We start from the raw sequence: 27484 nt of genomic DNA on the forward strand, positions 1-27484 counted from the left end.
TTCCAGTGCTACGCAGACAACACCCTTATTCAAAGTTCCTGCTGACTCTCTTGCTTCTTCCATCATCCCGGACTGCCGATCTGCCATCCAGTCCTGGTGCACCTCCAATGATCTCTTCCTCAATGCTAGCAAGACCAAGATCCTTCCTATTGGGACCCCTGCTCCATCTTTCTTCCCATCGCTCTGGCCATCCTCTATGGGCTCTCCCCCTTCTCCTTCATTTGAAGCCAGAAACATTGGAGTGCTCATCCACTCCTCTCCTTCCTCCCTCACATCCAAGACATTGCCAAGAAGTCCAACTTTCAACTCCTTCTCAAAGGAATTCTGTTTTCTCACTTTCCCCCGTAAGCTCAATGTTACCAGAGCTCTGGTTCTCTCTAAACCTGACTATTGTAATAACCTTCTCTTGAATCTACCTTCCTCTTCCCTACGACGACTCCAGCTAATTCAGCATAGGGCAGCAAGATTTATCCATGGCCTCCAGCCCAGGGACCGCATCTCTACTGCCCTAAAAGCTCTTCACTGGCTCACGGTTGCTGCACAGATTAAATTCAAATCCCTCTGCATCATCCACAAGTCTGTCTGGGGCGGGCGACCACGCTATCTGCAACTTGCGATTAATAAATACTCTCCCTCTAGAACTCTGTTCCTCCGGTACCAACTCTGTGTGTGAAGCGTTTCACTGAACTGAGGGCCGGAGGCCGATCTCTTGCTTCGGCTGGATTCCTTCTTGTGGAACAACTTCCCCCTTGCTCTTTGTCTTGAGCTGGACCTCCTCAAATTCTGTAAACTCCTCCAAAACTTTCCTCATCAGTCGCTGTGGTGATTGGTGACCAGGGCCCTTATGTTTCCTCGGGCCTATGACCTTCCATACCCAATTGCCTCAGCTTCTGCCTACACGCAGCACTCCTCGGCACCCACTGGCCTACTACACTATAGGCCTGCACTTACCCACTGATAACAGCACAACGCTCCCTAGCACTTACTATACGTGGCACTTGCATCTGCTGCTCACCCACGAGCATGTACACTCCAGCACTTATCCCCCCCACCCCCTTTGTACTTTCTGAATACTCAAGGCCTAATAGGTTTGTCTTTATCCTCCAGTCTATATATTGTTTTCAATCCCATGTTTCTCTCCCTGTTGCCATGTGGGCGATTTGTAACCCAATTTACTTGTATAAGCGCCTAACAAATGCACAATAAATAAATAAAAATAAATTCATCCAAATGGAGGTTGTCTTTGCCTCAAACTTGAGCGGCTTACATGACTTTCCTGTGTCCCCTCTTTTTGCATGGAAAAGGAGGTAACCATCTTTGGCTACTGCATGTGTCTCCTGGCACACTACAGTCCCCCTACCAGCACTTATGTCTGCACTTCCTTGCACTTGCCACCAGCTGGCCGTTTTATTTCTTTTTATTCCACTTTCCCCATGTACTGCACTTTCCCCTCTTCCCCCCCACACCCCCTCCACCCGCGCTTTTCCTTTTTCCCCCCTTCCCCTGCACGATCTCAATATCACCTGGCCTAGTAGGATCGTTGTATGTCTTCCCTTTGATCAACCCCCCCCCCCCCCCTTGCCTCGTCGCGCCTTGAAACACTTGTGTATAGGCGCGTTATCAATGCCATATCATATCATATGCAGATGCCTGTCATTTGGACAGTGTGGAGTAATTACTTTGTGCGAGTCCTTCTGTGTGCATGGGTGTTTTTGGATAGATTGCCGGCACCTGATTGACAACCCCTCTGTTTGAATGATGCTTGGTGTGTGATCGAATGCTGTGTTCACTCACTGCCTCATACCCCCTCCTTGTCCCCTCGTCTTGTCAAAAGCTGTAATTGTGAACCTACACCCTGGAGGCCTTCTGCTCCAAAAAGGACTGAAGCTCTAAACTAGGATCCTTTTGACTTGTTGAATAATCGAACATCGAAGCGATACCTCTCCTGGGCGACAAGAAGGAAACGGAAGCGAAGCACTGTTCTTTGACCAGGTGGGGTAACTGGATCAAAGCTCCTGCTCAAATGCATTGTCTCCTTGAAGCTCTTGTCATGCCTGCATCGCTTGACCCAGAAGTGATGCCTCTATGCTGCCAGGACTCCGAATAGTCTGTGCCATCCCAACCAGGGAATTTCAGTCCCGGGACATCTGGCATGCCCTCAGATTCCATCTGCCTAGACTGGTAAGATCCAGAATCCTGTTGCCTCAAAGCCTGTGCCCGCACTGCCAGACTTGCCTTCCCGGTCCATCTTCTCTGACTGGTTTTTATCTAGTTAAACTCTTCAAGAAAATCACGATTTGGGAACCTGACTGCTGCATCATGTTCGTACTTGGCTCATATTCGTACTTGGCTCCTCTTGTCCTAATCCCTGAGCTGAAAATTACTGAATCTAGAGTAAACCATCTTTCAAATGGTCTTCGGTCACTTCTCCATCAATCTGGATGTGGTGGCTGCACAAGGTACACAGTCCCCACATTTGGAAACTGCTGAACACCTGCTGCAGAACTGTTTTTTTCAGGGTGTTGATCCTCTGGTCTTTCTGGCAGGTCTTTCCTTCTGCTCTTATCCCTGAATCCCTACTCTTAAAGAGGCTTTTGAGGGCTTCCCTCTAACGTAATTTCAAGAACGGCTCCTTGGGGCACTTTGTCACAAAGGTAAATCTTTCCCCCCCCAAGACTGGCACTTCTGATGCTTCTCTGCTGCCACCAGCAGCTGCGCTTCTGTTCCGCGAACACTGGTGACTGCTTGGTTTCTTTTTCTTTGCTCGGAGCTCCAGCTGCGCATCTCCGACCATGGATGTACCAATTCAATTCAGAGTTGGGGATGGGGTAGGGGAGGAGAAGGAGGCGGGGACTAGGATTTCATACTGCTATTGAAGCCTCCTGTTCCCCTAGGAATTAAACGAGCACAGAAAAAAAACAATATTCCTATGCCTGCAACCACTCTTACCGGACTATAGTCTGTGGAGTACTGCTCTAGGATTCCATCTTGGGGAACCCTGTGTTTCATATGAATTGGGAGTTGCACCCTCCTCCCCCAAAAAAGTATTGGCTGTGGCAGAATCTTCCTTTGGGGGACTCTTTGACTGCCTTTACCCCCTTTTCCTTCTCCACCCCATGTCACCTCCTTTTGAACTGGTCTCACTACAATGCTGGAGGCTTAACTGTTTGTTTTAGGGAAGGGCTCACAATTCTACAGTAATACCTAAAAAGCTTTTATAAGGTACATAATGACTGCAACCATTTTGTGTTTTCCCCTCCCATTTTCACCAGAATAGCATTGGGGAAGAGTATCCCCTTGTGTGGTGTTGGGGGGCCATGTTTCCCAGTCCTCTGAGGGTTGTGAATCCGATCTTGATTGGTTCCAACCAAGGGCTAGATCAAACTTTCTTGTGGGTCGCTGTAGCAGAGCAGGAAGCCTTCAGTCAAGCGGGGTGGTGGAGGACGAAGGCTGTTGGTGAGATACATTTGGTTCCAATAGGAGGCATGTTAGGACAGTTTTTCTGAAGTCAAACTAAGGGCTTAGTAAAACCATACAACAGTGACAGTACAAAACCCCACTTTTAGTATAAGGCTGTACCACCGGAGTATATGGTAGCATCGACAGAGCAGCCAGGCTTCTCTTAGGAGGGAGAGAGGGCTGTAGGAAGGTACAAAGAACCTGTAGCAAACAAATGGTTCAAAAGAAACCCTGACACCCAGAAGTATTATAAAAAATAAATAAAGGCTTATTGTAAATACAAATAGGCCAAGGTAAATTTTGATGGTTAAGTACTGTTATAGAATCATAAACCCATTATAAAAACACAACACAATGCTTAAGGTACAGAGACCAAAGCATAGACCTTGTTCAGAATCGCTAACCACATTCTTAGGCAAGTCAGACCTAGTCTGACACATTTAGAATAGAACACACCTATTCAGGCGGTGTAAAACCACTAGTTATTTGGATTACTTTACAGTAAGTCAAGGGTATTCAACCCTGTCAGTCATGCAGTGACACTCGGTTAAGCAATCACTTCTTAAACCAACCCTGTTATCGGGATACTTTGGAACACAAATTCATGGAACAGTATAAACCTATAACTACATTCAGGATAACCCTCTGTTATACCAAGTGAGTAAAACCTAATGTAATTAACAATTAAAGTTGCTTTTCAGATCAGTGGAACACAGACTACGGTAAGAAATAACTCTCTACACTTATTTAGGATGGCACAAGACAGACCAAGGTTAGTCAAATCCACAATACACTTAATTACACAAAGCTATTCAAGGTAAGTAAAACCCAAGGCAGACTTACTCTAGACAGGCTGTGCAGGACGTCAGGGGAAGCAAAACCCAGTTGGCGAACATAAATGAAATAGTAAAGTGAAGCCTACAGCATTACCTAATAACCTTTTTATATATACATTTCAGAATGGCAAAACACATTCAAAGGATAGAAATAACTTTTGTAACTGTTCCTTTTTCAGAGGGCCGGTTACTAAAACAACTCTTAACAAATAAGTACTTTACATTTCTTGGGCAAAAGGCCCAAACCGTCTTTCCCTATTCTTGAAGTATGAGTGTTCTCAGTGGTGGGACGAGAGGGAGGGGGGTGTCACTAGTGCTCTAGTGGCCAACAGACCGGTCTGGATAGGCAGATGTGTAGGAAAAGTGAGACTTCCTATGGATATCTCTTCAAAACAAGTAAGTAGTTAACTTTAGTGTCAGTTAGGGTACATGGACTACAGAGAAGACTGCCTAGGAAGATTCCAGCAGCAGGTCTGGGTGAACTGGATGGAGAGGACTCCCAATCACATGAAATGCCCCAAAAGCTATACTGGAATTGCACGAGGCTTAAGGTAAGTAATACCCCAGCCAACGCAGTACCTCGGCACAGAAGAAACGTTTGCAGCAGGACGTCGTCAGGATCTGCAGCCCAAAGCCTGGTCGATGAATTCCTTGTCATGAAGATTGAAGACTGGACACTGGAAGGGATTTTGCAGCAGGAATCAACGGGAAGGCTCCAAGCAAGAGTTTATTCGTGGCTGGATGCGGTTCTGTGGTTTCTGCACCCTTTTCAGGGGCCAGGAGAAGACTGAATATCGCTGGTCAGATTCTTGTCTCTAATCTGGTCCAGCACTCAGGTGAGGGGACTTCATGGACGCGATTAGTCTCTCGAGGTCCAGCAGGATGACCCCAAAGTTTCTGCAAGATTCAGAATTCAGAAGTCCGTGCACCGCGCAATGGCTCTAGGTCCCAGGGTATTGGGGTATTGATGCCCCGCAAGGTTGCAGTATGACATGGGATGGCTCAATGGGTCAGGGTTCTTCCTTTTTCGTCCCAGGTTGCTTGGAAGGAAGGGCAACAGCATTCTCCGGTTAAACGGCATGCTCTCGGGTCGCTGGAAATCGTCTCAGGTGGTTTTTCTTTGTTTCCATTGTTGTTGTTTTTTTATTTTATTTATTTTTTCAGCAGCTTCCAGGATCGGACCATTGTACAGAAACCCAGCCAGTCACACAGGCATGCAACTTTCAAACCTGAGGGGTGGTAGTCCTTTCAGGACACCCAACCTCCCATTTGGAACTGGATCCCAGAAGGCAGGCTGCAGGACAAAGGACTTCAGATTTTTTGACTCCTCCCTCACTTTGTGTTGACCCAGACACTCTGGAGCCTGGGTGGGCTTGCCCAAGGTCTCCCGCCGAAGACAAAACTTGCACAAAGGAATCTCCCGCCCTGAACAGTAGGCGGAAGTACCAAGAAAGGACAATACATTTTTGGGTAAAATGGACACCCATGGTTGCCTTTACTGCAGCTGCAGAAACAGATTGCGGTAAAGGTGCACCGAATTGTTAAAAAGGTTCACTGCCACCAGCCATTTAGGGTAAGCTTGTCCCTGTAACGGAAATGTTACATTGGGAATGAGAAGGGGGATACACTGTATCTCCCAAGCATTCCACACAAGGTGGGGTGTGCTGGTCTCGCCAAAATAAAGTTCAGAGAGGATAACCTATCCTTTCTATCCTTGGGAACTGTAGTTCTCACAAGGTTGGCCATAGAAAATTAAAGGGGAGCCAAAAGGGCAACTCAGCAACAATGAAAGGTATATGCCAAATAGTTGTCCAAAAGGATACAATCCAAAAGACACTATGGAGAGTCTTAACGTTGAATCCCATAAAAAGAGTAAAGAAGTTGTGTGTGTGGAAAAAGGTTCCCACTCACTGATGTATAAGGAAAAATAATCCACCAGTCCAGCAAAATGTTCTGGGGTTCTCACAAGTGAGGGAGATTTAGCACTTAACTGAAAATCTGAACTAAGAACGCTCTTGGAGAGCACAGATACATTATTATACTGTATTCTTGTGTGTTAAGATCTCTGTATTAAAGGGCCTTTAGGCAGATCCTTCCCATGCCTAAGCTAAATGTATGCCCTGTATCCAATTGTGAACTCGGTACATGCAAGGCTAAGGGGTGTGGAGAAAAAAAACCCTATGCATCAATAATACATAACTTGAGTGATGGCAGGGCTCCAAATGCCAATACATTAACAGTCTCTAATTTCCAGAACCTGTAGTACATGGTAGAATAGGTAACCCGCATCTAAACTGTGTACTTCGTGTAGCACTTGCAGGGAGGGGCAGGTTTAACCATTGTTAATGCCCAAAGGGCCCCCAAAAGTTGGAATAGTATTATACAAATTAGACCAGACCTACATGGCCTCAATGTGCTCGTTCAAAAACGGGTGGCTACATTTTAACAGTTAGATACAGTAACCCAAAATGGTTCAATAGATAGGGGCGTGGTGCACTCATTTATGCATGAAATGAATCCGGGAAATGCTAAAATTATACTCTTGAGTGAGACATCCTGGGACCGAAAGGGAACCCAAGAAAATGCTAACAGTCGGGTATGTACCTTTTTTCAGTCACTTTGGAGTAGTTCAAAAATGAGCACAAAGTTTCCCCATAGGAATCAATGGGACCAAGGTCATAGACAAGCATCGGTTCTGTGTTCTGAAGCCGGGTAAGTCCTTTTTTTCTACTACACAGTTTCAACCAATCCCTGTGGACAACGAAAGGGACCCTCCCACGCCTTGAGCCTAAGCCAGTCGCATACCAGGCAGGCATGCACTCTAGTCCACCTGACAGGATATTTATTGTACGTGTCAACTGTAGAAAAAAAGGACCGGCCATTTTTGAATCGCACTAGAGGCTTTAGGGCTGGGCTCAAAGTGAACCCCTGGTAGGATAGCAGCCATTTGATACCTAACAAGTCGTTGGACTGTTTGTTTTGGGCCCTCCCTTTGTGTAGACCACCAGGCAGGTGTACAAAATGGCTGCTGTGCTGACGAGGGATTAGCCTGAACCCAGCTATGCACCCTCTAAAGTGGTTTAAATTTGGGTTAGCCTGGATTTCTGCCACATGCAAGTAAAATTCTCAATCTGGGGGTCTTGATGGTGTGTAGTTTAGGATCACCCTGACTGGCCTGCCACCAAAACCTCTGCCTGCCTGCCGCAATGTGTAGGCCATCCCCTGAGTATAGTTCTCTAGGAGAGATGGTCTATCTATGAGTTCTTAACCTCAATTGCTCTGGGATTGCCACTAACATTGGCTGCTGCATTTGAAGATCTGGTTTGGCTGTGCTGCTAGTACGCCATTCCATTGTCCTTGCTCCAGTTTTTTAATATTACTGGAATTCCTCTTGGGCTTTTTCTCACTCCGCACCCAGACCCACTATCATCCTTGTTATTTGGACTGGCGGGCGTGTTCTGGGACAGTTTGTGGATCGTTGCTGTGCTGCCTCCCTATGACCTCCTCGTGGACTAGTGAAACAGTAACGATTTTTTTGTTCTTCACAATACGAGAAATAGCCAAGGGTATTGAAAAATGAAACACAGAAAAAGGCTATCAGGTGGTGGGTGATGGGGTGGCAAGAGGACACCAAGTGAAATTTGGGAGTTGGGAGGGGGTCTAGGGACTTAGTTTGCAACACAAAACCTTTCTGTAACCGCAGCTATCGTACAGAACGGCCACGGATAGCCAATATCTCAAAGCAAACTGTGTCATGGAAACTGCGCGTGTTAGGGGAATGGGACAGGTTAGGGGAGGTGAGGCAGCCATCATGGGTGTGGGGGGAGCAGGCACAGAGAAGGGGGACACTTGGTGAGGGTCTAGGTGGGCAGGGAAGCATTTTAATTTTTTTGCAGCCGTTCTTCCAATATTCACGACTATAATGACTACAGATAGCTGAGGGTATCTGTAGTTCTGTACCCGTGGCTATAGAAAATCACTATTTTTACAGCTATTGTGACGTTGGGGTGAAAAATTACTGGCCATGGCGCGATGGGCATCCGGGACTTCACTCCATGCATTAACTGGGACTGACCCTGCTTAGCTCCAAAGCGAGGAAGCGGCTAGCCCCTTCAAGCCATGTTGCCAAATAAATGAGCACAAGTTACAAGACCACATAGAGTAACATGGCCTGAGGGGCCCCTTCCTTGCTAAGCAAGTCTGTCCCATTTACTGCATGGATGGGAGACAGGCCACAGTCCCGGATGCTGTGTGTTTTCTTAGTTTTAAATATCTCCTAACACACTAAGAAAACACACAGCATATGCATCATTTGTTTTTCAACCGTGCTACTTACTGTCAGTCCTTCAAGTATTGCAAGGTCAAGCTGCCATGAGGACCACATAAAGAGTAGGTATCTCTGGGGATGGTGCTGCAAATGCATGGAGAATTGCAAATCCAGCTTGCAGGTGTGAGGCAAACTAGCATAACCTTTTGTTGGCCCCAATATGGTTTGGTTTAAAGATCTATGTTCCCAGTGCTCTGCGAGGGACAATTCTTTTTCTGAATTGCATTATGGTATTTGTCTCCTAGTCAAGATGGGAAATAATACCACAATTGTACACATTTTTTTGTCTAGTTCTATACGTATTCATATATATTTGAATGACACTGTGGTATGTGTACCTAGCAAGTTACCTTTATAAAGCAGAACATTGTTGCAAGCCAGACATGGGGGTTGAGGATTGGAAATGATGAAAGGGCAAGTAAGTCATGAGTATTTGCCCAGGATGTGGCAAGAGAAGTTGCAATCTTCACACTGGCACAGTTATTTTCCCCTAATTGTGGCTGCTTTTCAGGGCACAAGTAAATGACACATTTGGTTGGAAGGCGTAACGTGAGGGCAGACGCAACCCCTTGGTTTTTGAGGTTGGCAAGCTTGCTCGGGTATTTGGCTACCAGGATTTTACTCTGGTTGTCATGTTCCTTGTGCAGATGCTTACCCCCAAGACCACAAGCACTTGTCTCGTATTGGGATTTTGTTTTCCAGGGATTATTTCACTACAGGTTGTGGGTTTAAAAGGTGAGCACCTTTTATGCTTTGCCAGCATGATTATCGGAACATTTCCCCTCTCGGGTAATTTTTCTGGTGTTCATTACTTTTCTTAAAGTTCAATGCTATTTTGTCCTGCGCACTGTCTTCAAAGGGGAACTTAATTTGAACTACATTTGTATATTTAGCTTTAAGATATCTGCTCACTTACTGTGCGTATATTCATGGATGCCAGATTTTCATTTTCGCTCTGGGGGCAAGAGTAGCTGGGCATATTATTCTTGCAGCTGGCCATTTTTTTTTCTTTTCTTTTCCGTCCTGTTTAAATGTGGTTAGTTGGGGTCATGTGATGTATCGCAACAGTCGCCAAGAGACTGGCCAATAAAGGGGCTTGTAGCACGCTGCTTATCCAAAGTGTGTGATCCTTGTCAAATTTAACATTGCTGTGCGTTGCCTAAAATAAATTTGAGTTCTCAAAGCCTGCCATCTTTTATACATAATAATGCCACTGTCAAACAGGTCAAAATCAGTCTTATTGATTAACGTCTTTGAGCAATGGGTTACAAGTGTTTTAAAATGGAGTGGTCACAGCCAAAGGCCAATGCCAGTGGTCTGGTTATATTTTTTAAAATGGACAGTCTGCCATGCCCCCTGGCCAGGGCTAGTGGGCAGGTAGTGTTTTAAAATATGCAGTGCCCGTGCCTACTGTTGTGTTCTGTTAGTGTTCTTAAATAGACAGTGGGCCATAGCTAGTGGCCTGGCAGTGTTTTAAAAAGGACAGTTCTCAAAGCCTGCTTATTAGGTAAGATTTTCATGTTTATGGTGAATCTTCCTGACCTGTGTCAAACCAAGAACTTTTTGCTTGGACTTGCTAACTATTTTACCTTTTTCCCCTCTCACCTAGTCTTTTCCTCTTTTTATGGGTGACCTTTTCATGTCTCTCCATGGTGTATGGTGAAAGTTCTAGTTTCCTACAACATTTGGCTTTAGGCTGGGTTGCCCCTTCGGGCTCCCCTATTAATTTCTCTTTCATATACTTGGGTAAACTACTGTTCCCAAGTAGTAAATGGGGATTATCATTCCCTTTACATTTTGTATAAGTGAGCCAGCTTATGTGTGCTGGGGGATATAATGTATCCCCTTTCTTACTTACCTGGTAACCGTTTGATACAATTGAAAGTTTGCATGAATGGTTGGTGGCAGTGGCTTTACCTTTATGACTTAGGCTTTTTTTAATTCTTTTTTTTTAAGCTAAGCTAATTGAAGCCAAGTCTTGGGAGGCCTGGGTCAATTCTTTGGTCACTAATGACCACAAGCTTTTTGGGGATATAGTGAACAGTGGGCCTTTCTACAAATGTAAGTCAAGAGGTGCGGATGTCATGGTTTCTGACAAGGCATTAGTGGCAAATTTTTCTGCCCTATATAGTGTGGGTGATGCAGTAGTGGCCATTGAATGACCGCTGGCCACATATCCCCAGCAGTTGCCACACTCCGTGAATGGACATATTGTTTTGAAAGTAGGGGATATTGTTTCGGCCATAAGTCAAAAATGAAATAGGGCTCCAGGCCCTCATAATGTTCCAGCAGACCTGTTCTTATCAGAACTGGACCTCTGGGTCCGACTATGGATTTTATGTGCAGCGGGTGAGCACCCTGTCTCCTGGTCGCTTGCAGTAATTCAGCCAATATATAAAAAGGGGAGCGAGGGCGCTAGCAGCGTCGTATATACCCATTTCGCGTTTACACTATGTGTTTAAGATCATGGGGAGGGTTCTCCTGGGGAGATTGGAGTCTTGGGTGGAATGTAATCTTCTTTCCCTATTTAGTTGGGGTTTAGACCAGGTCTTGGCACAGCGGAGCAGTCCCTAAATGTCTGTCTGGTGGTGTCTCACTCTACAAATATTAAGTATGAACCAATTTTCCTTGCTTTCATGGATCGGAGCACCAACTTTGACAAAGCCAATCGTAACCAATGGTCGTGTGTGCTTGGATCCATGAATTGTCTAGGTGCACTGGTGGATCTTCTGGAGAGACTGCATTCATCCACGGTGGCCTAAGGAGCGACGTGTAGGGTCCGTGCATAGGGATGCACCAGGATTGTGGGCTGACCTCCCGCCCCCTGCTTTTTTTGTTTGCATATTAATGGTCTTTATACCAATTTACTTAATTTTACTCTGAACATCCCCAGACTGGGTAGTTGGCGTGTGCCATTACTGGCTTATGCAGACGATGGTGTTACTGGCCTGTACTCCCAGAGCCTTGCAGCACCTGATCAATGATGATTCTTCATTCATGGATTCACTGTGTCCAAAGGCTAATGCTCTAAAATCGGCAGTAATGGTTTGTAGCAATTTCAGGCGATATATAGCAAGGGGGGGGATCTTGATTCCTGAGAGTCTCTAATTTTGACTACCTGGGGGTTAATTTCCTTCAAACATTAGTGCAGAAGCCCATGTTAAGCAGACTGCCAGGTTTAAACAGGCTATAGGGCGGTGGCACTAGCCATGGGTATGTTTAAGGCTAAACCGGTCAAGCTGGCTCTCAAGGTTTTTAATGGGAAAGCTATTTCTGTTGCCAGGTATGGCATGGAGTTGTGACGAAACAGTAAGGTTGAATCCATCCTATTAGGGTAGAACACTTTTTTTTCTGAAACAGGTTTTGGGGATTCCTTGTTCGGCCCCTAATTTTGCAGTCCATCAGGAATTAGGCTGCATGTTTATTAGGGACTCCATCGCAGCCCAGCCTGTCAACCATTGGCTTAGTCTGGGGTAACCGCAAAGCCGGTTTAAAACAGGACCCAATTAGACAATTGGTTCCTAGGGACCCTTACCTGAAGATTCCCTGGATAAGGTATATAAAGGCAATATTGTCAGAAGGGGATATGGCTCAATATTTTCTCCTCAGGGTTGCTATGCCGTCCACTGTTTTAAGCTCTATAAAAGTAAGGGTGTTCTTGGCACATTATGGACAATAGGGAGTCTTCTGAGATCCAGAGGCCCGCTAACAGGAATTATTGCGAGCCCAGATCTGCAGAAATATATGCTTTGAACACAGAATCCTTCTCAACGTGTTGCCATCACCAGGGCACACTTTAATTGTATTCATCTAAGAGCAGTGGTGGCGGCCTGGTTGAATGGCAGTGAAAACCTATCATGCATGTTTTGCGATGCGCCCATGGAAGACTTGGCCCATTTCCTACTGTTTTGTCCAGCTTTCTACTTGGAGAGCGTACGCTTAAACCTCTTCTGTGGGGCCGGGGGTTTCTTCAGTACGAACCGGCACTGTGTGTTAGGGTGAATTCTCTGTTTAGGCTGAATTTCCTAACCTAGTGAGTCCCCCAGCAGCTTTGCTGGATTTCGGGAGTTTGTTTTTTTTCCATCCTGCCAAGAGTGAGACTCTTTTTCTCCCACTCTTGGACATGTATGTGTGTAATTCCTTTGAATGTCAATGTGTTCTATGGGCTATGGGGTCTTTTACTCCATAGGGTCTCATATGTTTTTCTATGTGTGTTACACCGCACCCTATGTGCCGTAGCACTGGGGCGTCCTAGCGGACCTCCACCATAGACTCCATACCCGGGGACTGACTACTGTCTCCCCGGGCATGTAAAGTCACCATTGGCTTTACTGGACCTAAATTTACTAACAGAACTAGTACAAACCATCTTATTGTGGACATACTAGTAGGGGTAATTCGATTACTTCTGGATCTGTTACTCGAGGGGGCACTGTCCCGTCCCCCCTCGTCGAGTTTTGGCTGGTGGCAGTGGAAACTACTTGTTATGTTCGACCCCGAACCTAACCCTATGGGATTCGTCCCATTGTTGGAGATTGATACTTTTACTCGTTAATCTCTAACGTACCACCGGTCTACTTATCGTAAATAAGTTTATCGGATGGTATTTTCTGCCAGAACTCGGTTTTTAAAATGGCGTCTGTGTTTGTCTCTGTGACTCCTAAACCAAAGGTTGAGCCCTTTGTTCCACTTTTGGCGGGCTCTGTACAGAGACCCTCCGTCCAAAGTAGTGCCATTCTGTCTGGGTTATCACAGGGGTGTCGGAGGGGGGTTTAGGCACCCTGGACCGAGTTGCCTTGCCAACTCCGGTCGCACTCTGGAGTGATTGGCCCAAGTGGTGAGCCTTCCCGCTCACCACTTAGCATGTGTTGATTGACAGCTAGGCTGAAGGAATGGGGATTTTCTGCATAAAAGCAGGGCTTTTGGGACTGGATCTTCAGAAGTCGCCACAGGACCTAAGAATCCGACGAGGGTAACGCTGAGCCGACCTGCATGACGACACCTCCGGTGGAGCCCTGCGGAACCGACTCACCACTTCCCGACGACAGAGGAGATCTCCCTGCCGGAGAGTCTCTTCCCCTGACTGGTGGGAACAACCAGTCCCCTTTGCTTTTTATTCGCCTCAGGACGAAGTGGTCGAATTGCCCGTGCAACACACCCCTGCAACCGGATAGCCACTACCCCTGTACCGCGACCAAAAGGTGGTGCCTTGTGACGGAGCACTCCGCGACTGGTCTCTTCCCCGGTGGTGCACCGGACTTCACTTTTCTTCGACGACGAGAACCTCAATACTCTTGGCAAAGACCCGACGTGCATCCACCACCAGGAACAACTGCCCCCGCCGGAGCTGCCCTCCACAACAAGGTACCGTGTCCACCTGGCTTCCCTTTCGATCGGTTCGAGTGAGGTGTCTTAATCCTCTCCGTTCCATTGGGTCGCCTCCAAGCTTTTCTCATTCGTTGTTCTGAACTGGTTCAATCTGCCGATAACAATTTGCTACAAAGACTTGAATGCATCTCCACTAGAGACTTTTTGGGACATCGCGCCTTGCCTCTCTCCGAGTGGGCCTGGCCTCTGAACTTTATGATCTATTGTGGTTCTTGCCTTCTTACCGTACATTTTGCCCGTGAAGTATTGAACTGTGTTGATTTCATAACCTGCCTATCTTTTTCTCTCCCGTCCTAACCAATATTAAAGTGTCACCTAGGTTGAGGTATACACCTCTGTCTGAAAATAAGTGGTGCCGGTAGAACCTAGACTTGTCGAAATATTGCTAGGGGGGGATTGATCGTTTCGTAGAGTAATTGTGTTTGATTTGTTTGCCGTGAAAGTGCTATAGTGTTTTTCATAGATGTTCTGTTATAAATAAATACCTTAATATCTTTACACTAAACCTTGTTGCATGTTTGCTTGTCTTGCGGGACAGAATTGCCCTATTTTGTATACTCCACATACTGCTCAACTCTTCTTGAGGGAAGTCTGACTGCTCAGCCAGAGCTACCAAGTGAATCTGTGTGGTACAGACTGCTACCAAGTGGGTTCACCGCCAAACACCTGTAGTCCTAAATCTTTTGCAGTGGTCCCAGAGGGAACTGCACAGGTTTCCGCCTAACACTGTGCTACCTGTTATGGGTGGACTCAGTTTGTGTGCGTTGGGACTTTTATCATTTTTTAAAGAATGCGTTAACTTTGAGGACATTTTTTATGTAAATTGTTTGAACTGAATGCTTTTGTATTTAAATATGTAGCCTGGTTTTAATGAGGGTGGAGTTTATTTTTTTACTGTGGGATACGTAATTATGTTTTTATGGGACGGTTTTGTATTCCTAAATAAACCTTTTGATACTACTACGATGACGTGCCTAGACTCCAGTATTTTTCTTTGATTCCCCCCTGGGTTTCCTAGTTACCTGCTAAAATTATATTTTGAAAGGTCCCAGTGATTTATGAGGAAATTTAATATAATAATCACTGCAGTTCTCTTCACCCCACCTCTGTCTCCCCATTAAGGTTAGCATTGGGCACTGTTAAAATAGGTATTACCATGTTTCTGAGTGTGGGGCTGAACTAGGACCTTGGTAGGTCCAATGCATATTATTTTATTGTACTGTATTTTTGGGTTGCCCTTTGGGCAATAGTTTGTAATTTGTTAAACCCTCTTTGGACTAGGTAAAACGTGGGTAATCTTTCCCTTTTTTAGGTCTATATGTTAGGTTGTGGTGAACTTCAGTTCAACTCGTGTATGCGCATGGTGATTCCAGGATATGTGTATGTATTTCTTTGTTTAAAAATCAATTTCCCCCCCATTATGCAGTGAACGAGTCAGTTGTAAGCCCCGCCTAGGGAGATTCTCTTTAAGCCTTGTGGTCAGGGTTTTTAGGTAGGTCTTCCTGACAGCAGCACCATTGACCTCCCTCAAGCTCACTAGGCTTTCTATGCTAATGTTGCGCAGCAGGTCAGGCTAAACTCTTAGGAGGTGGGGCGGGGTAGTTAACGGGTACAGTACACACTCTTCCTTGACTAGACCACCATCAATCTAAGTCAGGCTAGAGAAATCGGACCAGGACTTTACACACATGTAACCCGTTTGAAGGACCGGTAGGCGAGTAAAACAGGTATGTTAACTTACCCCCCACCCAGACTCTTACTCTGAATTTCTCAGAGACCACTTCAAGGGTGTCTGAATTCGTTGGGGCTGCATACTTCTGTTCTTGGTCCAGTCGAGGGAGGCCCAGGTGTCCTGAGTACAGATATCAATTTCAGCCGCAGGATTTGTATTACAGTTCCAGAGAACGGCCAGCAGGTCACCCTTGCCATGAGAGGAAGAAGACTTCTGCGTAGCAGGGGACCTCTGGAGATCTCCAGGGAGTGAAGACTGGATGCAACGGTCAGGTGGCGACGAGCAATCTTCAGTTGGCGAAAAAAGAAGGCCCTGCATTGCTTCTTTTGTGACAGGAAGGCTCAAAATGTAGGAGCAGACGTCTTGTAGCTCAAGTTAAAGATCCTCCATCTTCCAATGATGCACCCTGAATGGTGACGGCTGCAGTGAGGTAGCCCAGGAGGGAGCTGGTCAGGCCACCGGGTGGTTTAGGGACACGTCTGAGGGCTCAGCAGGCACAGATCCTCGAGCAGGGCGTTGAGAGTGGTGGTTGGCTTAGGGTCCAAGCACAGAATAAGGGGTTGGGGGAGGAGGGGGAGTAGGAGGGGGGGGGCATGGATGTGGATTGGGACCAGACAGTCCCAGCCCCCACATCCAGCTACACACAGGCTGCCAGGAAAGAACGGGTGCAAATCTTGTGGCAAGTCCATTTTAGAGTATATGGTACTCTTTATGGCATTATGCAGTAAAATGCATTTGTGTACAAGTAGAAAGGAGAACATGGTAGAAAACGTTCCGCTGCCACTAGCTCATCCTGGACACATTGTATTGTACAAAGTATTCAAACTGCACTTGGCTTCAGGGTGTGTGCAGTTTTAAAAGTACAGGAAATCCATAAAGAGACAATCTCTCGGTACTGATAGTCTTATTGACTGATCATTTATTTTCTGCATAAAAATGAGCACAAATCCAGGCAAGTAAAGCAGTAGGATGGACTTGCCTCCAACGGGCAAAATAAGCAAAAAGAAACTGTCCCATAGATGCCTATGGGATGAAACGAGCAAAAAGAAAACCTTTCTTAGCCTTCATTGTGTAAACCGTGGGTGTTCTACATTATTGGCCCCTTTAGTGTATATTATATACTGTTCTAGTATATCCAACTAAAGTAGTTATTTGAACTTTGTGTGAATTATGTGTAATCCTATAATTGAGTTTATATCTAAGCAATAGAACCTGAGCGGGGAGTGGAGGGGGCGTCAGTTATAGGCCCGAGTGAAGCATACTACCTGCTGGTGGAGCTGGCATGTTGGTAAGGGGTCCATGTTTTGACTGAGTATGACGCCCCAAATGTATTGGCTTATTGAGCTGTCGTGATGCAGTGGTGCCTGTCGGCTCAACCCGGTTTGCACTTGTGATATGTAAATTTGAACAGGTATAAACCTGCAAATAAAGGTTTCTACATGGAAAGAATGGAAGTAGCTTTCAGAATTTGGTTTGGCCAAAGATGGCTGCCATGGATCGGGGAGAAGAGAACTACAGATGGTCCCTTCTCTTTCTGTGGCAGCTATTCACATGGTGGCATTACTAGTGTTCCCGGTGCCGAAGAGGGACAAGGCAGGAAAAGTTAAGTGGGGCAGGTGTGGGTGGGTGGGTTGGTTTTTCTGGGTGGGGTGAAGATGTGGAAAAGGGGGGTTGGGAGAGGAAGGGGCAGTGGACGCGGGGGTAGTACACTTACCCGCTCTAAGGAGGTGTTGGGGATAATTCTAATTTCTGTGCTAATTCCCTTCTACCTTAGAGACCCCAGCTCGTTTGCTGGACTTTAGGTCTTTACATTTTTATCCTGTAGTGAGTGAGACCTTTTTCTCACTCTCATGTATTTTTCTCTGATTTGAGCCCTGTATTTTTCTCTGATTTGAGCCCTGTGTGTCTTTTGGTTTTGGAGTCTGACAAACTCCATAGCCATCATCTTTTTGTATTGTGACACACAGCACCTTCAGTGCAGTGTCACAGAGAAGTCCTTTGGATTTCTGTTAAGGTTTAAATACCTTCTCTTGGATAAACTACTGTTTCCAAGAGTAGTAAAGTGAAATTGTCTTTACTTACCTTTTCTCTTTGTAGGCCCAGCATATGCCATCTTATGTGGAGTGCTGGGGGGTTACTTAGAATCCCCTTTGTCTGCCTTCTCATATAACATTTTTTATATTACCCTTACTACATTTAATGGCTGGTGGCAGTGGTTTCATTTTCCTACCATTGTGCATTTTTACAGCAGGCTGAATCCTCTGCTGCAGTATTGCACCCATGGGTGCCCATTTTGTCAAAATGGCCTGTCTTTTTTTTTTTCGCCATTTCTTGTTTGTAAGGTCCTTCTTGAGATTTACTCTCCACGCCAAACCAGGTTGGGTCCCTTTTTGTTTGTTTTGTCTTTGGTGGGATTCACTGGTGAAGCTCGCCTCTGACTCCAGCGTGTCTGGCAGGGCAGGAAGCGAGGGAGGTGCCCTCCCTGTGCTTAGTCTCCTTGGTTACAGGAATCCACCCAAAGGTGATTGGCTGGCTGGCTGGCTGGCTGACTGTCCTTGGAGGACAGCCACCCTGCTGTGAGTGGCAGCAAGGCTGCGAATGAATGGGAGAAACTGGCATAAAAGGAGAGGTCTTTTGCAAAGAAGGCCGAGTCGACCACTGGATGAAGGAACCGAAGAAGAAATTGGAAGAGAAGCTTGCTACAGCCTCCTGGACTGTTGGTTTGCCTTGCCAAGCCCTGCTGCAGTGCTGAAGCTCCAGATTTCGAATCGACTAGCATAGTCTGGAACGGATAACTTCTTCGCTTGGGTTGGTGGGGCCAACTGACCCCAAGACTAACTTTACTGGAATCCCTCTCCCTGCTGGCTGTACTCCTTTGCTGCTGCTGGAACTGAGTGCCAGTGGACAGGAACAACAGAATCAAGTGCATTGTTTTTAAACCAGACCCGAACTCCAGGAAGATCCTCCGGACTCCCTCGAGGCAGGACTGCCCAAGCCTGAGCCACCTCAACAGAGTGCTGGACCCCAGAAGCAAGGGGAGCCCATAAGGTGTTCAAGAATCACAGTGGTGCTATTTGCGAGTAGCTGAAACCACGAAGTGTTGCTGATCTGAATTGTGCCCATTGCTGTCGCCAACCTTCAAACCGTAGTGTAGGAGTCGGCCCCCCCACGGCCCAGTGCCTCTTTCATGTGGCACTCTTGTGCAATGTTTCACCTAATGGTTTGCACAGCAGTCATGGAGGGACTCTGCTTTTATTTCTTGTCCGCCTGACCAGCCAATGGAAATACAGCTTTTCCCTCGTTACAATTGCAATATCTTGTCTACATGCTGCTTCCTGCTAACTTGGGGTTGTGCTTTGCACCCAACCTTGCAGATCGATTTGCATTTCTACCAGTTGATCATGTTTTACACCACATCAGGAAAATCCAAGTTGTTTCACTGACGTTCCTTGAACTCCAAATGTTAGTTGTCAAGCTAGAATTTACTGACTGCGTTTTTCCTCTTTGAAGAAATTTAATTACAAGCGTGTGCAATTTTGCATTTCCCCTTTTCTCACATTTCTTATTATTCTCCCCAGAAATTCAGATCTAGCTCTAGGAATTTCTGGTATTTTCTAATGCTGCCTCGTGTCACAATAGGATGTACAGAAGCAACCCTTCATTTTTAAAAAATATATATTTTTTTATTCAAACCGTAGTTTGATCAACAAACTTTTACAACATCAACATAAAATTACATCTCTCAATATATATGAATAACCTTTGCATTCAATTTAGAGAAGACACATAAAACCATGTTTACATTCAAGCTAAAGCAACCCTTCAGTTCTATTTGGAGCCTTTTCAGTGAGCCCCTAACCATTGTGGCCACAACACTTTGTTCCATGTTAAGTGCGTTGTTTGACTCTGTTTAGGCTATAGGGTTTATAATCATCTATGGTAGCGCGCCTTTAAACAATCCACCACAGTTAGGTTGGAAGTGTTTTTATTTTGTGGTTCTTTTTCCAAGGGCTGGTAAATGCGTTCCAATCAAATCATTGTGCTAGTTTTATTTTTTTATTTGGGGGAAAAAAAACTTTACAAATGTGACCTTTAGTGTACCCTCTTCCTACCACTTCCTCTGCCTCAAGTAACCCGTTGCAGGTTGTTTGGGAAATATTTCTCATCTGACTACCTCACAGAGCCCGCACTGTCTCACAACAAATGTGTGATCCAGATTAGAAGTATTTTCTGTACACCTAGAGAATTGATACAAAATGGGGCAGCTGTTTTTGACATTTCTCAATCTACTGCTGCAATTACACATTAAAAATGAGGACTTTGTGTTGGTAGAACAGTTGAAGATAGAAATTACTGCACTAGGTCATGATGGATATCGTATATGGCCGACTATACTGGTGGACTGAGAAGAATGTGTTGATTATTACACCATTAACTGGTCACCTAACATCATTGATGGTTAAATCTCCAGAAGTCTAAATCCTCTGTTAAAAAATAGACCAAATGATTGCACAGTTAGGGCGCTCAACATGAGGAGTGGTGTAGGTATGAAAACATTACAATTGGTATTGGGTCTGATGGCATTTGGAAAGTTAGTCTTATGAACACTCCATCTGCTAGGAGAATCCGTCTTTTGATGTGATGGAGTGGGACCTAACACACTACTGTCAAAACTTATTTAGAGGCCCTAGCAAAGAAAGCTCTTTAATTTCATGAAACACACATGGCCACTCGCATTATATGGTGAAAAGTGGCCTGGTAGATCTTTATCAGGAATGCATAATTATGGCCTTACAAGAACCATGGGCAACTACGGAGATCATTGATGGCCGCAACACCATCCATAATTGTGCAACTAAGGGGAATAAAGGAAGACGGCTTGTTGATCAGTCTAAAGAATGATCTACACATGGAAGAGCTGAACTGTGTTAGTGCGAATGGATTAGTTGGGATTGTTAGGGATTTACCAGATGGGCACCCGCTAAGAGTCAATATGTCATAAACATATATGATCCCCGGTGTAGTCATTAATCAGTTAAGATCTGCAAGTATCTGTGGGATAGATTCTAGCCCAGTTAGGAACAAGAGCAGCAATATATATCATTGTGCGGAGTGATTTCAATGCAAAACTACCTTTGTGACCCATTTCCAACTGGATTTATATGTGGTTTGGGCACCTCCATAAACCTCATGTCAATCAGTGCAATAAAAGCACATTGTAGCTCCCAGCACCAACAGGTTTTCATGGTGTTTGTGGACTTTCGATCAGCCTTCGACAACCTGTGGCGAAATTGCATAGAGCGGCGTGTTCAATATCCATTTCTACCTTAATAGAATCTCTGCACACAGACGCCACTATTCAAGTCCGACTGACTCTGGATGGGTTACCTTCAGCGTCCATAAGAACCCACAGAGGCCTGAAGCAGGGATGCATACTTACTTAAGTACTTTTCAACTTCTTTATTGCTGATCTTCAAAGTAGATTCAACAAGATCATAATGTTGCGCTCACCTGGTATCCACAGGGACGCCACCCAGCCGGGTTACTCGCTGGTATGCTTCTCAGCTTTGCCCTGATGTGTTCTGCGGGGAAGGTACTGCCTGAAAATACAGGAGGACCGTGTTCAAGACTGACCGACTGGGGTAAGTATCATCCCTCCACCCCCGTATGATTTCAGTCCCTCTGGCGCCCTCTCCTCACCTTGTGGTAGAATTAGACGTGCTCTCCGTCCTGCCTTGTGCAGGGGCGTGTTGTCTTTCATGGGCGAGTGCGGTCCAGGTACTTCACTGACGCTGGCCCGTTTGATATTGTTCAGGTAGGTCTTATTGCTGTTACTATCCTGCATGCCTTTCTTTGTTTAAAATGTCTCTTTTGTTCTCCCTTAGGTATGCAGAGCTTCAGCACGGCGAACTGGCTTGGTTGAGCCCTGCTGGTAAATGATGGCGCATTAAGAGCGCTATGATGCGGTAAGTAAGCGCTATGCGCAGCGCTGCGAAGTCTTGCCTTTGCTAACCTGTGTTTTCCTTCCTTGTAGGTCGCGGTGTTCTTCAGCGCGAGTGGAATGTCCGAAGTGGTGCCAGCCGAGAGGCGACCAGCCAGGTAAGCCTTTTGAGCAGTTCGTAATTTGTAAATGTCTCTACTGCTTTCTTTAATGTTGCCTCTATCTTCCTCTTTCAGGTTGTTCTGTCCGGGAGGCGTGCAGATTCGAGGAAGCTGTTCTCAGTAGCTGCAAGTGTTTAAAGATGAAGACTGCAGGTAAGATGCTGCTGCTAATGATCTTCCTTTTGTCTCCTTGCAGGTTCTGCTTCTCCGAGGTTCGAGGGAATAGCTGGACACGGTGAGCGTCACATGGCAAGCTGCAAAGTAACGTGAAGCGTATTGTCTTGCTCGAGTGTGGTTTAAATAGCCCCAACAAAATAGTCCAGGTAAAGTAGTCCCTAGGCTACCACACCCAAAACACTAGACCGCATAGCGTGGTTCTTAGGAACCAAGCTATGTGGATGCCTTCATGCTGGCTGATAATACAATAAAATAGTCCCCAAGCACATTGTTTTCATGGTGTATGAGCTGGCGCCATAGGCGCCAGGACTGGCCGCATAAAGGCTTTTGAAGAGGATGCCAGGCTCTAGAGTCCCAAGTCCTGATTCCACCTGGCCAATGGGTTTGCCAGAGGGTGTTTTGGGCGAGGGTCGTGACACATAACTGATGCCCCCAAACTAGGAACTCCAATCATCCTGTGGTTACTGTATGTAGACGATTTGGTCTTGCGGTGTCAAACGCCAAAAGGTTTTCAGAACCTTCTAGATGCTTTCACCACTTACGCCACGGAGAATGAATTGTCACTCAACCTAGATAAAACAAATGGCAAACAACGTAATGACAACAAGACCAACCGATGGACGATACAGCAAACCTCCCTTGAAATTGTGCATGAGTATTGTTACCTAGGTATCAATATTAATGATCAACCACAAGATCTACCATATTTTTTGGAAATTAAAATTCAAACCGCGATTTCTCAGGCGAGAATCATTCATTCAAAATATGGCAAATTCTCATGCACACCCTTTATGGCGCTGAATCTAAGGCAGGAATACCAGAATTATTTTGGCGAAGGTGTTCAGCAAAGTTTTGGAAACGTATTTTATCGAATCTACAGTTGCTATTATAAAATTTGAACTAGGGTTATTATCACTCAAAATTTTGTATATATGGAAAATGTGCCTATTGTATAGGAAGTGCCTGGTAGCAATTAAGTCAGAAGTGTTAATGTCTGTATAAACTGAGTACATTACCACATCGGACCACAAGTTTGTCGCAACTTGGAAGCACCTAGTAAGCGACAAGCTCCAGAAAGCAGATCTATCAATTGACTTGCTAATGACCAACCTGGTTCGCACCTGGCAAAAAACTAGATCAATTTGATTGGATATTGACAAGACAGGAAAGTTAGTAGTACACAGATTTTAATAGGAAACCCTTTGGACACAAAATATATCGCCAACCCAAGCTTTATTTTGTTAAATGCCTGGCACCTTTCCTCAGACATGCTTTTATGAGACTTAGATTCAATCTGTGGAGAACGGGCGAAGTTCATGCTAAACTAATCATCTGTAATAGTGGGAACATTTGTCAATTTTTGTAAAATAAAAAAACAGACGGAATTCCTGAAACATTCACTAACTGAATGCCTGCAGATTAAAGAGAAACCATCATATTATCCGCAGAGACATTTTAAATGCTTTCAAATTCTGACTCCACACTGTCTGTGGCAGTGAATCTTCACCACAAATCTGATGTCCATTAGAATTGCTGCTATCAACTTACTTAATGCACTGAATTTTAACAAATATGTAAATATCATGTGATGTAGCATTGATATCTACCACGTTTACCTATTTTTATTGAAAGTCTGTTTTAGGAACTTGAGGGAGATCTCTTCTCCTAGATGCAAATCATTCCAAATCGATACTATGCTTGGAAATATTGTGCAGCAGAGTGACGATTGTTCTTTTCCCTTCTTTATTAATCAACTGTTAAGGAAACAACATATTTATGTATTTTAAATCGTTATCAAATCTTTTCATACTGAAAATTCCTGCCATAGATCGTCCCCTCTTTGCACTAAGATTTTCATTAATACTAACACTTAGCAAAATCTTAAGTGGAATGTGTTGTAGTTTTAATTGAACTATATGCAAAAAAACATATATTCACAGTGTTTCTGTTTGCTCCATGAGCATCTACACAACACAACACAACCGAGCAGAAGCTGAATTGAAAGAACACATTCCTTTTATCACAGCGTGCAGTTTCTTTTTTGAAAGGCTTCAGAGAAATAAATTCTGTTTCAGAGGCTTTTCTCCATGGCTTGCTGCAATTACATCCATGTAGATAAAAATCAAAAGAAGTGTTCTGATTTCTGTCAAGTAACTGGACCTTTGCCCTGCCCTCTGCTCTAAACTTGCACGTAAATGTTGCCACAGACAGTCTGGTTGCTCCTGCTCTAACCTTGATTCCAACACCCCCTGTGTCCTCATCCTACTTGATCTCTTTTCTGCCTTTGATACGGTCAACCATGCCATCCTGCTCAACCTTCTTGATAACCTGGCTTGGCTGACTTCTTTCCTCTATGATCGACCCTCCCAGGTCCAACTTGGGTCCTTCCTCTCCTCTATCTCTATCTTTACCTGTGGTGTTCCCCAGGGGTCTAACCTCTCTCCCTGGCTGTTCAACCAATACCTGGCACCTCTTGCCCAATTCATTGCCGCTCTCTGGCCCAACTTTCAGTTCTATGCGGATGACACTCGACTCATTTTCAGGCTCCCTTCCGCCACCTGGAATGGTGTGCTGCCAATGATCTCTGCCTTAATGCCAGTAAGGCAGAGATTCTCCTCATCGGCATACCTTCTCCCTCCTTTCCTGTCACTCTCTGGCTGGCCTCTCTTGGCCCTCTTCCTGCTCCCACCTGTGAGGCTAAAAACCTCTGCCTCATCTTCGACTCCACACTCCCCTTCTCTCCTCACATCTGACGTCTCTTAAGAAGTCGCACTACCAGCTGCACCTCGGAGGTATTTTTACTTTCCTCTCCTTCCCCCAGAAGCTCACTGCCTATAGAGCTCTGGTTCTCTCTAGGGCTGAACTACTGCAACAGCCTCTTTCTAAATCTGCCTGCCTCTACTCTCCGCCCTCTGCAACTCATCCAAAATAGGACTGCAAGACTTGTCTTTGGCCTCAAGACCCAGGATCGTATCTCTCCAGGACTGAAATCTCTTCACTGGCGGCGAGGGTTAAGTTAGAAATCCTCTGCATTGTTAACCAGGCCTTCTGGGGCCTGGGGTCTCGATACCTTCACAACTCTCTCTTCCTAAATACCTTCCTTCTCGAGCTCTTCACTCTTCCGCCTCCAACTCCCTCAGGGTCAGTCGCTTCTCCCAGCAATGAGTTGGTGGTAAATCTTTCTTCTGCTGGGGCCCTCCCACTGGATCAGCCTCCCTGCCTCTCTGAAACTTGAGGAGAAGCATCTCTGGTTCCGGAAGCACCTCAAGACCTTCTGCTTTCTCCCCACCTCTCCCCTGTTGATCCCCTGGCTGAACTGCACTGGTTACCTGCCTGCCCTCTGATCTCGGTCCCAGGTCCCCTCCCCACCAGTTGCACACTTGCTCTGCCCCCTTGGAAACCCTTGCACTCGTGGACTTATCCCTACAGCCCCCTACCAGCACTTGACACATGATGGCTGAACTTAACCCTTGCACTTGCCACTAGCTGGGCACACTTTTTATTTGTCTTATTTATCTTACTGTTTCCTATGTACTGCACTGCCCCCTCCTCCCTACCCCCACACTTCTCCCTCCCACCCACCCCCGGCACTTGCGCAATCTCAATGTCACCTGGCCTGGTAAGATCGTTGTCTCTGTCTTCCCTCTGTTCCCCCTTCTTTGCCTTTTCACTCCTTGAAACACTTGTGTGTAGGCGCGTTATAAATGCCATATCATAGCATGTACACGGAAAATAATTGAGTGGTCGTATTTACAAGTTTTTGTGCGTAAAAAGGCCTGGCACGAACCTATACGGAGGCCTGCCTGCTACAAATGCATTCTGGTTCCTGTGACATTTTGCGCCCTGGATTGGACTGCTTAAGGTTGGGGAATTCACTTGTGACTTGGTGTTTAAGTCATTGGAATTCATTTTAAGGAACTTTTGTGAAAGTATATATGTTTTGTTAACCTGTTGTAGTGGGTCTATAGCCTAGAATATGTGTATACATTCCTGTCTAATTTGAATTATTTTGTGTACTCGTCATGGACCCCTGACCCACACTCGCACTCTCCTGGGAATATCCTTGCCTGATCCACGTTTTGCTTGATTGGGTTTTGGCTAACCTTTCAGAGTTCCCCGTTCGCTATCACTATGGTGGCTTCTTAAAATCTGCCCATATGGCCAGATTCTAGAAATCCATCTCAACACAGGTCATCCTTAGAAATGTTCTGGGTTTCAGACTATTTATACGTTGCACACACAGATTGCAATTTACTGCGGTAGTTGGATAAAAAACATTTTTTAAATGTATTTAAATACTGTCGACATTGGAGAGGTGCAGATGGTTTATAAAGTTTGTGACGGGGACGTTAGCAAGTACTTATTTTTTCTGGGGACCGTGTTTAATTGGACAAAATTTTTGAAGATGTTGGCATTTTATATTGCATAGTTTGAAAAGGCTGTTGGAAAGAAATAACAGCTGTGTTCTGTATTTTATAGGCCTGAATTGATAGCAGCCTTCAAAGATTACACGTTGGAAATGGCGAATTCCTCTGCTCCCGTTACCTCTGTGCCTCCACCTGCAGCGGCGACGCCTTCACCACCACCTCCAGTTCAGGCACCGGGCAGCTCCTACCCACCTCATCTGAAGGTGAGACTTGAGCAAGGTGACCCCTGTTTTTGTTGTGAGATTTCTGAGAGGGCAAACAATTATGTTGGTTCCAGGAGCACTGTAGCACTTCCGTTTTCGCTCTACCAATAGACTCCATAGATAACTAGACTAGCCCTAAATACTGTTTACTCCAAACCTTTCTGAGACATTTTGCACAAAATTATTACTTCTAATTCATGAGTTTTATGTAAAGCCATCTCCTATTTTAGAGAATTTCAACCAAGAATAATGACATATGTTTTTACCCAGGGCACCAAAACGAGTGGCCTTTCCTGCTTTTTTTACTTGCTAAAATCAGGCAAACTCCCCAAGAAACAAAAGGGGGAGTAATGGTATACAAGTGTCCGCCCCTTATACCAGCCGCACTTCTCTGGCGATGGGCCCAGGCTTCCTACAACGTACCACAAAGGGGGGCTCTTTGAATGCGATTCCTGATCTTGCGAGGATATTAAAAATCCCCTATGTGTTTACAGGAATTGCTCCATTAAAAAAGGTATGGATCCCAACCAAATTAGAACATACAATTGATATATTTTTATTTGGTTAAAAATACTAATTGAAAATAGAACTACTATTTTCTCCCACAAAAATATTTTACTATTAAACCTATTCAGTAAAATACGGCTGCCCCAAACTCTTAGTAACCCTTCTTGTTTGTACGCTCCTTGTAGCTTCAGGGTAGCAAATGAGCTTTTTGACTACACGTAAAAAAGTATTGCATTATATTGCAAATGTGTCCTGCAAATGTTTCAAGTAAGTTATTAGAACTTTAGTTGTCTTATAGTGCAGTTCAGAGAACACATGAAAATGTT

At 45.2% G+C, this 27484-nt stretch overlaps 1 protein-coding gene across 2 annotated transcripts in view; it reads left to right on the plus strand.

The window, feature by feature from the left end:
- Window positions 1–27484, plus strand: part of DLAT (dihydrolipoamide S-acetyltransferase) — a 328535-nt gene that overhangs the window by 34301 nt on the left and 266750 nt on the right. For both annotated transcript variants that reach the window (XM_069614289.1, XM_069614290.1), the window contains exon 4: window positions 26501–26651. In XM_069614289.1, coding sequence (XP_069470390.1) covers window positions 26501–26651 — 151 coding nt within the window. The remainder of the gene's footprint in view (window positions 1–26500; window positions 26652–27484) is intronic.

Source organism: Ambystoma mexicanum, chromosome 9 (assembly GCF_040938575.1).
Source record: "Ambystoma mexicanum isolate Mex_15411 chromosome 9, UKY_AmexF1_1, whole genome shotgun sequence".
In the NCBI taxonomy this organism is placed as follows: Eukaryota; Metazoa; Chordata; class Amphibia; order Caudata; family Ambystomatidae; genus Ambystoma; species Ambystoma mexicanum.